General features: G+C 28.9%; 1 protein-coding gene across 3 annotated transcripts; it reads left to right on the plus strand.

Moving 5' to 3' along the window:
• The first annotated feature begins 4,392 nt into the window (after nucleotides 1–4,392).
• Nucleotides 4,393–9,355, plus strand: LOC123223442. Of its 3 annotated transcripts, none has more exons than XR_006503793.1 (10): nucleotides 4,393–4,748; nucleotides 4,867–4,929; nucleotides 5,393–5,547; nucleotides 5,905–6,060; nucleotides 6,200–6,305; nucleotides 6,633–6,815; nucleotides 7,490–7,655; nucleotides 8,089–8,452; nucleotides 8,532–8,621; nucleotides 9,098–9,148. XR_006503793.1 is itself a non-coding variant. In XM_044646608.1 (10 exons), exons 3-10 carry the CDS (start codon nucleotides 5,533–5,535, stop codon nucleotides 9,172–9,174), a joined length of 1,119 nt encoding a protein of 372 aa, XP_044502543.1. In that variant the 5' UTR covers nucleotides 4,403–4,748; nucleotides 4,867–4,933; nucleotides 5,393–5,532; the 3' UTR covers nucleotides 9,175–9,355. The 3 variants fall into 3 exon arrangements, 2 of the variants coding, with proteins under 2 accessions (XP_044502543.1, XP_044502542.1); XM_044646608.1 differs by having other exon boundaries at nucleotides 4,403–4,748; nucleotides 4,867–4,933; nucleotides 8,089–8,414; nucleotides 9,098–9,355; XM_044646607.1 differs by having other exon boundaries at nucleotides 4,403–4,748; nucleotides 8,089–8,414; nucleotides 9,098–9,355.
• The last annotated feature ends 3,554 nt before the right edge of the window (nucleotides 9,356–12,909 follow it).

The raw sequence follows: 12,909 nt of genomic DNA on the forward strand, positions 1-12,909 counted from the left end.
CTTGGCTCAGCTCAGATCCAGCCCTAGTTTTTTGACATTAATTAAAATGGTCTATTTGGAAGGGGTACAAAGGAAATTGACTATCACTTAAGGGATCAAAACTCTTTGATTAAGAGATTATGGTTGAACAAAATTACTATATTTTATACAACTGTTTTAAAGCTAAGTTTACCCATCTCAAAAATCACAGGCCGATCATTCCATTGCACATGCCAATTTTTTGTCATTGATCTTGATTTTTTCTTTAGTTTTTCACACACACAAAATAAGAAAAAGTTAGTAAATTCCTCATCTTTATATTAATTATTACTTGTAAAAATTTAACATTAAGCCCTAACCATCAATTATAGTAATATATTAAATTCAAATAAACACATATCATATATATATATATATTAGTATATAAATAAAAATATATTTATATGTATTATTATATAATTTATTGTTTTTTTAAATTTAAAATTTAATTATATAATGGTATATGTTAAATGTCCAGCCCAACCCCAAATCCTATTGCAGCCAGCCCGTTTCCATTGATGGGAAGATGAAGTCAGAAATTACTCCAAACCTCTGTGTTGAAATTTGAATAGCTTAAATTATATGAAAATTTCAATAACTAAAAAAACTGATGTCCCAACACTTATTTATCTAAGTTCGATTCAACCTCCGGCATCAGAATCTTCAATGAAATGGACACAATATTTAACAGGTAGATATTTTATTTTTAACTTGATCTTTGGCGTATGGTGATGGCACAAATGAGCCATTGTGTCACATCTATCCAACTAATTAATCCAAATATGAAATTGTATGTAGTGGAAGGCGAGTACGTTGAGTCATGAGTGCCCGGTGCTGTCCCTTGGTTGGAATGGACACGGACATTTACTTAGTGGCTCAGAATGATTCCACTGTAAAACTGGTATTTGATGAATAAACTTGACGTGAAGGTGATACCAAGTGGTCCTTCCAATAATTTCATAATAAGTTAGAACCAAGAATTGGCCCCTTGACTTAGCGTACCAAGAGTTCGGATGTGGACATTTTAATCAATTGAAATTCAAGCCAATGGACTGGTGACACAATAACACAAGTACTAATTAACGCACCCTATATATATTTTTTTAAATAAAAAACCAACTTAAGTCAAATTATTTCTTCAAAACTGAATCGATTATGCTAAATAAATAAAACTTTGAATACAGTGATTGATCTTATAATTATTATATTAGATAAATTAAATTTTTAATCTTAAAATATTATTAAAGAGAATTCAAATTTATATTCTTTTATATATTGAATCTCTGCTTTCTTGTATGAGAAGATGAGAACAATGCTGAATTGCTCACATGATGCAGATGGTACACATTTTAAGACTGCGTTTTCTATGAAGAAAGACAAAGTTCGCTCTTTTTTCTCTGTTGGCGAACAAGAGGGTGAGCAGTAAGCATCAATGCGTCATGGCTGGGACAGGTAGGGAAGCCCACATGTCACCCGTATACACCAAATTCTACCAGCAGCATTACCATCCCTTCATTTCAACCGAAAGGAATTAATGGCGTTGGACTTTGCTTGTTTCCAAAATTTTATGAGGTTTCAATTCAAATCGGTAGGTAAATCTTGGGACTGGTAACTGGTTACAGGTTGCTCTAAGACTTGTCAACTTTTTACAACTTCATTGGCTGCTATACTTGATCTGGCCAAAACACTTATTCACACCTATGGTATTGTAAAATCTCAAATATATATTTATTAATTTTTAAAAATTTAAACACTTAATTTTTATTAAAAGTTTTTGTTATGATTAATGGTAAAATTATTATTTTACTAATAATATTAAAAAAATATAATTTTATGATAATTTTTCAGTTTTAAAAAGTAATCCTCCCTCCCCTCCCTCCCCCTTCAATCCTTAGGTTTTTTTTGCCTCCTTCTTTAGCGACTATCCGACGACGATAGTGGTTAAGATGAGACAACAACAACAAATAAACGTTCCTTCGTTAATAGAGATGAAGAAATGTCTCAATTGATAAAAACAAAGAGATGTTTACTGATACCTTATCTCAATTGTCATCATCATTGAAGAGAAAATAAAAAAATTGAGTGATTTAAGAGAAAAAGATTATTTTTTAAAACTTAAAAAGTTTAAAAAATGAAATAAAATTATTAATTTTTAAAATATGAAAAAAATTAAAATGAAATTATAATTTTTTAATATTATTAATAAAATAATAATTTTAATTTTAATTTTAATAAAAAATTTAAATAAATAAATTTTTTAATTTTTAAAAATTAATACGTACGAATTTCAAATTTTATTATAACATGGGTGAGAATAAATCTTCTGGCCTACGTGATCCTTATCAAAACAATGCATCAGTACATCAACGTCGCTTCACTGTCTGCGTTATCGTGATGTTAAGGTTAAGAGTGTTCACAGTCAAGAAAATGAGCCAAACTGTCAATCATGGCGGGAATTTTGAAAATTCTTACAACTTTTCCAATATTGAGCCCGAATTCCAATGCAACAAAAGGACAGACGAATGCCACGCTCTGCTGCTGCTTTTATGCCACGTGTGTGGAACGACGAACCTTAATGGTCATTGTTTTTACAACATTGATTAAGCTCATTGATTGGTGTGTATAGGGAAACAAAAGCTGTCACCTGTATTGCGCACTTTCTAATTCTGACACTAATTATTATTTGTTCTGTTAATTAATTACTATTTAAATAAGGTTAACTGAATCTTTATATTTGATCACGTGCCTTGGATGTGAAGGGTCCTGGGCAATGATCCAGTGGGTGAAATCTCTGAGAGGAAACAAATGGAACTGCGATCAAGATTTGAGATTTTCGTGAGGCGGAGTGTAACAATGATCTCAACCGAACCGCAACTTTGATACTGATGAGGCAGTTGTCTCCAGGGTATTATGGTACAACAAAATATAAGATCTCTCTCACAATCAAAGGATCGAATTGATGGACAAGAAGATTTCAGAGGTTGGACTACCGAAAGAGCGGGCCCCTCAACATGAAAATATAGCAAATAATTAATAATAATAATAATATATATATCACAATTTTAATATATATGATACATATTCAGAAATATTAAAAATATGAAATGAAAAATCCATCCAACATAACCGTCATAACATCTGATTGACAGACGTTTACTCATGAATTTTGAATTTTGAATTTTCTTTTAAAAGTAAACCATTTGATTATGTGTAAGAATCCTCGAGAAATATGATTACAAAGACCTCAACACGACTCACAGATTGCACCGTTAAAACCAAATAGTCTGTATTATCAAAATATATTTATATTATATTAGATTAAATTTTGTGACAAAGATTTTTAATTTTAATCTGGTTTAAACTAAAATTATATAAAAAAATTTTAATCTTAATTTAATTCTATAATATTTGAATTGATATAAATTAATTTAAAATTATTAATTATTTTTACTTTTTAAAATATTTTTATTATTTTAATTTATTTATCAAATAACTTTAACTTATTATTAATAAAACACACAATATAACATTTTATCTTATTTATAAATGGTTTAAAAATTAGATACTAAGATTTTAAAACGCATAAATAATTTAACTAATTAAATCACATTCTTACTATTTAATAATAAAATAAAATATTTAAATAAAAATAAAAATTAATATAAGTAATTATAATTATATGTAATTTGTAAAGATTTCAACTGTTATTGGTATTATTTGTTAATATTTATGTAATTTATCAATAAAACTATTTCCATATACACTTTTGTATATAATTTGGGTACATAAATAATATATCATCATGTGATTAGATGATTTTGAATTAAAGATAAAGTAACACCTAATTACATAATAACATATCATTTGTATATTTAAATTATATATCAAAATTCTGCATAAATAACATTGTTTATACTTTATCTTTAACAAATTCTGTTAAAATAATATTTCTTTAAAATATTTGTGTTAATTTGTGTCATATTAGGGTATTTTCATGTGAACTTTAATATTATTTGATTTAATTTTAAATCATGTCAAGTTAATTTGAAATAAATTTTGTATCACAAATACTTAACCTTAACTTGATTTTTTATATATTGTATCGTATCATGTTAACAAATTGAATCAAAAGTTACCAGTTTTACCATCAGGTGCACCAACTGTTGGAGACGTCACACGTGGAAGGAATATTTTAATTTAGATTGTACGAAAGTATATACTCCGCTTTTTAATTTATACTAAATTAAAAAAATAATTTATAAAAGTGAATGTCAACATTAGCTTGCTCGGTGAAAGATTTTTCACTTTTCCCTTCTGTTTGTCCCTTCAGTGTCTCCTCCACTTTTGCATCCAATAATGTCTTAACACCAAACCCCATAAAACGCTTAATTAATGTCTCAACAAATATATCAGTATTTTCCACCTATGGCCCTGTGAACTTATAAAATTCCCAACTACTCCTCTCTGTTTAAGTAAATTTCGCTTAACCTTCACAACAGTACCTTCAAATTTCAGTTTCAGTGCATTCAAAGCTCTTCAAGGAGTTTTTCCATACACTACCGTGATTATTACTGTTTACTTACCAATTTTTTTTTCTTTTTTTGGTTTGTTTATTTAAATCTGGCGCGAATCTTGAGTTATCAAAAAATGGAAGATCTTTAAATTTGTCGAAATAAAGTTGGATTTGTTTATGTTTGAGGTGTTTTGGAGATACTGAATCTTTATTAAAGGTAAATTTTATCAGAAATAGCTTTGATTTCTAATTAAGGTGTTGTTAATTTGAAGATTGTGGTCCTCTCTTTTAGTTCATGTATGTTCTTTTAGCTAACAACAAATTTTATTTGGCAGCACTTTCTTTTCTATATAATACTCAGTCAAACAGTCGCAACTTTTGCTTCCCGAAACAGCAGGGTAAGTAATTCTAAATGCTATGCCATACTGTTTTTCCATTGTAATTAGTTGTAGAAATCTTTATGCAGCAAGATTTACGTGCTAGATTGAGATCTGGTTAATTCCTACTACATGTGGATTACACTGCCATACTTTCCGATTTTGAGTATTTAGAATTTAGTGTAAAATTTGTTTGAGTTATCCTACCTGTTAAAATGTTTATCGTTTTATGTTATAGAGCTGGGCGTGTTTGTTTCAAACACAGAGATTTGGTTCCATTCAGTTTATTGCTGGGAAATGCTTTTTATATAACATTATTTGTTTAATGAGAATGACTTATTGGAGAAGTTGCATTTATGTGTCTATAGTTAACTGAAGCTCTTTGATGGTTTTATGGATCTATAATTAATCCCTCAATAACTTTGGTAAAACATGATTATTTTATTTAACTTATCCACCTAATGATTTTATCATTATTTTTCAGGTTAAAATTGGTTCAATAAATGAAGTTTCTTTATTTATACACCACCAACAAATTCCTGTTGGTCAATTATACGACCTTAACTGCAGTTGAGAAGTCTATATGCTGAGCAAGGAAATGCTGTCAGCTTGCATTCAGCTGGAATGAAGAACTCACAGGTTCTGTGAAATCTTGTTCTTATTACTGCTTTTATGTACAATCTCTGGCTCATAAATTCATGTTCTCAATGTTGCTTGAAGTGGTTTCTTCTTTTATGAGTTTTGAGTTCCCAAAATTATTTGTCAATGTTGTGCGGGGACCTAAACTTTGCTGCGTGCCCTTCTTACTCACTAGTCATCCATTTTGAAGTATCATTGGTTCTTCATACTGCTGCTTCATATTTTTCTCAAACTCCTCGTTCATAAGATCTCTTTAAATATATTTGAATTGTTAATGTGGTGATTTTCTCTGTGATTCTTAATTGCAATAACTGAAGACTTGTTACTTGTTACTGAGATGAAGCAAATTATTTACAGAGTACAAAAGAAATACAATCCCCGACCCAAATTTCACTTGAATCTCAAAATGATGAACAAAACAACCAAACAACAGAGGCTCCTTTGGCAGATTCTGGTTCAATATCCGCATCAAGCAATGATGGAAGAAAAGTTTCCCGCCAAGATATTGAACTTGTAAGAGGATTTTTTTTTTTCAGTAGATCTATTTGGTGTTTTTTTTCTTTTTTTTTTTAAGTTATATGATTTCTAAAGGCTCTTCACCATGTTGTTTACTTCTTTGGAGATGATAGCTTTGGTAATTGTGTTGTTTTAGGTCCAAAATTTAATAGAAAGGTGTCTACAGTTGTATATGAATAGAGATGAAGTTGTTAAAACCCTCTTGACTCGTGCCAGGATTGATCCTGGATTTACTACTTTGGGTAAGATCCTCAAACTTATTTTTTCCTTTCTTCTTAGCAAGTATAATATGGCCTATCATTTTATTGATTATAGTGAGTTCTAATGAAATTAATGTTGTTTTTTTTTAATTTCTTTCCATTGAATTTCCTTATAAGATAAAATGGCTTTCAGCCTGTGTTGCAGGGAACACTATACCAACATAATAAATTTCTTGTGTTACAAAACATATTCTTGGTTTTGCTTGGAAGAGGTGTTGTGTGAAGTCAATTGATTTGTATTTAATTTTCAAAACCGAAAGGAAGAGTACTAGTCTCACATAATATTTCTTGTTATTTTTGCTAATTTAGTGTGGCAGAAGTTGGAGGAAGAAAATGCTGATTTCTTTAGGGCTTACTATATTAGGCTAAAGCTGAAGAGGCAAATTATTTTATTCAATCATTTGCTTGAGCATCAATATCATCTGATGAAGTATCCTGTACCTCCAAAGCTTCTTTTAGCTCCCATACAAAATGGGATTCATCCCATGCCTGGTAAGTTCTTTATAATATGTAATCATTGCAAAAAGCACCCACATTAGTTTTGTGCTAGGATAAATGTCGAACTCTATAAATTATATATGCTTGACTTTGTAATAATTTTAAATTATACTATTGTTAAAAAATATGTCAAACATAAAATAACTCAGCAGATTTTATTGATAACTTTTAGGTCTTCATTTGTGATATATTTTCAGAATTACTTATGCTTTCAATCACATTTGCATTGGAATGCTAATATAAGTTTATCTCTAGGAGTGCATACATAGTAGGTGTTCATTTATGTGAAAAGAAATATCATGAGTTTGTCCTTGCTGACAACCCATGCAAGACCATGGCATATGCCAAAACTGTTATGGATGGTAATAACCAGTGCTGGTATGCAGGTTGGGGTGGTAAGATTTGTTTGAACCATCTCAGTTATCATTAATACAAGCAAATACCTTAGGTGTTGAAGATCTTCCAAACACCTGTAGCATAAAATGTGGTTCCTGGATATTGTGTGAAGAAAGATTTTTGTTGGAAGATCTATGGTTGAATGAGAGTTTGAAGTTAGGGTTGATGATCATATCAGTTGCATGCCTAGTTATTGCTGTTCTTGTTCATTATTGGTGATGTCTCTTTTAATCACTATTATTGGTATTCATCACCTCTCGTTTGCAGTGCAGTTAACAACTTACCTATGGGGTATCCAGTGCTTCAGCAACCTCCAATGCCAGCTGCTGGTCAACCTCATCTTGACTCCATGGGATGTGGAATCTCAAGTTGTCGTGTAAAATATGGAATACCAGCACCAGGCAATTTTCATCCTATGCAAGTGAATTCTGGGAATGAGTGAGGATCTTACTGTCTGCACTAAACTTTCTGATATTTGGTATTTAGTTAATATAACTGAATTGCTCCCTTGATACTTTACCCTATGTTTATCTGCCTTTCTCTTACAAGTTTAACACATTAACACTGATGAATGGTTACTTATATAATAGAATTCTGAGGTAGTTCATGGCCATATTTGGAAGTCATGTCCATGATCATCTTGTGATTCAGGCATTGAACAATATTCCCTTACAAATTTTTCACCTTTTTTGTGAGGATTCAGTGTTTTATTCAGCTTGTTTTTGCATTTGAACTTTAATGTTATCTATAATATGCTTGATTGATACTCAGTATCTGGGCGGTCATCATGTTAGCAATTTAATGAAATACTTTTCCCTATTGTTCCTTCTTTTTTTAAAGTTTAGCCAAGCAGCTGCTTTCTTGTTTGCAGCACGGTTATGGACAACAGTGCAGCAGAAGTAGCTCCTGCTATTCCTCATAACAGTGGCATGTCGTCCTTATCAGAAATGGATGTGAGTCCTACATCAGTGGCATCTAGTGGCCATTTCCCCTTCACTGCATCAGAAATGTCAGGAATGGGTGTGGACGCATGTGCACTTGATACAACATTTACATCTGATGTGGCCAGTTCAGTGGGATTGCAGCTTGGACTGGATGGTGGGGCTGGAAATTCTAGAGATTCCCTCAGATCACTGGATCAGATTCCATGGAATTTTAGCCTCTCAGATCTAACAGCAGATTTGCCAAACTTGGGGGGTCTGTTCTGGTTCCAATTCAGTGCATTGATAGATATGGTCAAGACTAATGATTTCTTATTTATTTCTGTTATTCTGATGAAATGTTTTGCCTTAAAATTGTTTGGTGTTTTTGCAGATCTAGGACCTCTGGGAAACTATCCTGGTCCCCCTTTTCTACCCTCTGATTCAGAACTTCTGCTTGATTCACCAGATCAAGAGGATATAGGTAATGGGGATTGCATTTACAGTTTGATGCTTATTGACCTGGTATCTGAGAGAAATAATGATAGGAAACACAGCACAGTTTCATTACTACTATCAAGATAATATACCATTTCCTGTATGAAGAATTGAGAAAAATTTAAAAGCTAGGCCTTAGAGGCAATACAATGCATTGATTTCATTGGAAAGGATAATTTCCCTGTTATGGTATAGACAATTATTTGATTGGACATGAGGTTACGCGTTGATTATGAAATCATTCTAACTCTATCAAATGTCTCCAAATATATGCATTTACGTCGTATGGATTAATTATGAAAAAAATCACATCACTTTAGTTGGGTTTCCAGATAGCATAATAAACCTATCAGTTTTTTAGCAAAGTACTTTTGAGAGTTTCTGCATGGCTATTTCTCTTTTCTTTATGATAAAAGATTTAATGTACATTGGCTACAAACTAATGGGTCAACCTTTTTTCAGTGGAGGACTTCTTTGTTGACTCAGTCCCAGGACCACCATGCCTCATTCGGATGAAGAGAACTCCTAGAATAAGGTGAGTCTATTTTCTGTTAAAAATTGGCAGGATAGGGCAAAGTTAGACCGATAAAATAGTAAAAATAGTCGTCATCAAATTAGTGAACAGGCTGCTTTTGTTGTTATTATTAACAAATGTCATCCTTTGAGCGTTGTAGTAATCTAGACTATTTAATTAATATTAGCATGCAATCGGGAAAGTAACCATGCCACTGTTGTAAGTTCTTTCTTATCTTTCAGATTGTGGATATCAACTTAAATAAATGGGAAAGTTGAGAACCATTTTTCTTAAAAATAAAAATATGTGTATCCAAGTTTAAGTACTTTATTTGCTATTTAGATAATGTATTTAATTAAATAATTTTAAATTAATAATAAAATATTATTAATTCTCACCATAACATTTTTCTTAAAAGCCTATAGCATTGCACATTCCTTAATTATGTATTATTTATGAGTCTTGCCATTTAAAACCTTCCTGATTATGACTTTCACTAACGTTCTGCCTAACATGCCAATTTAGCGAATTATTCGATTGTAATTTTCAATATCTGATTTTATTTATTTTGGCTACTGTGTCTGGAGCAATGTTTTGAATTTCAATGGGCCATGACAAAGACCGAACCCATTATCTCCTTTTGCCGAGTTATGGCAGACAGTCGCTGTAATTGTTGGAGTGGCCGCCCGTTCAAATCAATATGCAAAATGAATGTCTAGCAGCCCTGCATGCAATCCTTATTATATTGGTCAGAGTCTGAAGGCAGGAAACGACTCCGATAATAAAATAAAATTGAAGGAAATTGAAATTTTTATTTTTTTTTTTTAACCGTATATATATATATATCATTCATTTTAAAGTTTAAATAAAAATATCACAATAATATCTTATTTTTCTAAAATACTTTTAAAGATATAACTCTTGCAGAAAGAGAAAATATCATTTCTTTTTTTCTCCACCTTCCAATAAAAAAAGAATCTCTGTAGTATGAAAAAAAATTCATTAACAAAAAAAATATATGATTGAATAATAAAATATATATGTTATATATTTTCTTTACGAATAATTGAAAATCAAATAATATATGATAGATTTATATTCATAACTTCATATGAAATTTAATTTTATTGTGATTTCATATTATTAGATTGTTTAATATTATTATTTTATATTGTTTTTATTGTTTAAAATTGTTATAATATTATTTAATATTATATTAATAATTATAAAATACAAAAATTTAAAACTAAAAAATTTTCAGATAAAAAATAGGTTGGCAACGCTAATCCTTTGGTATTAACGCCAACCTTTCGCAAAAAAAATTGTTTTTTGTTTTCTTTCATATAATCGCCATACAAATTTGATTGAGAAAAGCTTGGCAATACCAACGCAAGTGACTTCATTTTTTTATAATTTTCTTTCATGCAATGGGGTTCACTAGATTTATTTTGCTTTTCAGTTTCTTCCATGCAATTGCCAACTCCCCATTGTATTTATTTTGTTTTTTGTTTTCTTTCATGTAGTGGGGCCCATTATATGAAAGAAAATTATAAAAAAATAAAGTCATTTGCGTTGGTGTTGTCAGCCTTTTCTCAATCAAATTTGTATGGCCATTATATTAGAAAAAATAAAAAAAAATTATTTTCACGGGGCCAACCCCTTGGCGACGTCGCCAAGGGTTGATATTAACGTCAAAGGGTTGGCGTCATCAACCTATTATTTGTTTGAAATTTTTTAAATTTAAATTTTTAAATTTTATTATTATTAATATAATATTATAATAATTTTAAACAATAAAAATAATATAAAATAACAATTTAAACAATCTAACAATATGAAATTATAACAAAATTAAATTTTATATGAACTCATAAACATGAATCTATCATACATTATTTGATTTTCAATTGTTCATAAAGAAAACACATAACATACTAACTTGAATGTGAATAATTTGTTGTGAAATATTTGTAACAAATATTAATTCTCTAAATAAATTTAGTAAATTTTGTCTCTCCCTCACTGGAAGGTTGAGAAAAAAGAGAGATAGTATTCTCTCTTTCTATATAAGTTACATCAATAAAGATATTTTAGGAAAATAAAATACTATTATAATATTTTTGTTTAAACTTTGAGATGAGTGATATATATATATATATATATACATGATTAAAAAAAAAGGTAAATATTTCAATTTCCCTAAAATAAAACTAAGGCCAATTGACTATTTCCTAGTCAAGGTTTGTGGAAGACAATTTTTCTTCAGCTTTTTCTGAAAATAATTATTTTATTTTTATTAAAATTATTAAACTACCATTAATACTTAAAATAAATATAAAATTATTAATTTATCTTTAATAATATAAAAGGTTATCACATAAATTCTTAATAAATCAAACTATCTATTTAATTATTTAACAATATAATTGTTATTTTTAAAATAGTTAATAAACATTAAAATTTTAAAAATATATTAATATTTTTTATATTTAAAAAAAACCTTAAAAATTTTTATTAACACTCTTAATATTTTTATAAATTACAGTTAACCTCTCAAATGTATATCATTTAAAAAAAATAGAATAACAAAAATTATGTAAAATAACTTTTTTTGTTTTTTTATTTAATAAAACCAATAAAATTATATATACATACTTTTAAATATATAATTAGATACATAAGTATATCATTATATTTTTAAATATTTTTAAATTAAAATAAAATATCATCCAATTCTATAATATATAATAATATTTTTTTTTGTTATTCAAAAATCTTATCAAATCTTTATCTTAAAAATTATAATACTGATATTTTGCTTACAACCATAACCCCTACCCCTGGTTATACGACTTCAAAGACTAACCATTGTTATCAATTTTATTAATCTTTAAAATTTAATAATATATTATTTATATATTCAATTATATAATTTACTCTTTTAACAAACCTTAGTTGGAAAATGGCCTTTCAGCCTAAATGTAATTATTTTTTATGTTTTAATAATTTTAAATTAAAATAAAATATCATCCAATTGTATAATATATAGGAATATTTTTTTTGTTATTCAAAAATTCTATCACATCTTTATCTTAAAAATAAATACTGACATTTTGCTTACAATCAAAACCTTTACCCTGATTATACGAACCCCTACCCCTAATTATACGACTTCAAAGACAGAACATTTTTATCAATTTTATAATTTTTAAAATTTAATAATATATTATTTATATATTTAATTATATAATTTATTCATTTAACAAACCTCGGTTGGGAAATGGCCTTTCAGCCTAAATGTAATTATTTTCTGTGTTTCAAATCACATCCGTTTCTTGTATCATGATCGGAATTTGATAAAGTGAATTTTAAAATGTCACTATCAAATTAACAATACTTTCTCCTTAAGAAATATTAGTCTACGATTTATTATTCAACAATGAAAATGTTGCCCTTGCCCTTGCCCTTTTGTTACGCTTGACTTGACCCCCTGCCCCAATTCAACGCCTTCTCAGAAAAGCCGTCGTTGAAGAAATCTACTTTTATATTTTTATTTTTTAATCATAAATATGACCCAAATGGTCTTCATTCCTAAAAGAAAGACTTTCTACTAATTAAAATGTATATTTTTTATGCTACGTTTTGTTCCATGCACATTCAAATACGAATCCAATCTGCAACATATTAATTTTCAATTTTTAATTTCATGGTTTGTGCAAGTGCCTTTTTTTTTTTTGAATTAAATTATTATTTTTGAGAT

The sequence above is a fragment of the Mangifera indica genome, chromosome 8 (genome assembly GCF_011075055.1).
Source record: "Mangifera indica cultivar Alphonso chromosome 8, CATAS_Mindica_2.1, whole genome shotgun sequence".
NCBI lineage: Eukaryota > Viridiplantae > Streptophyta > Magnoliopsida > Sapindales > Anacardiaceae > Mangifera > Mangifera indica.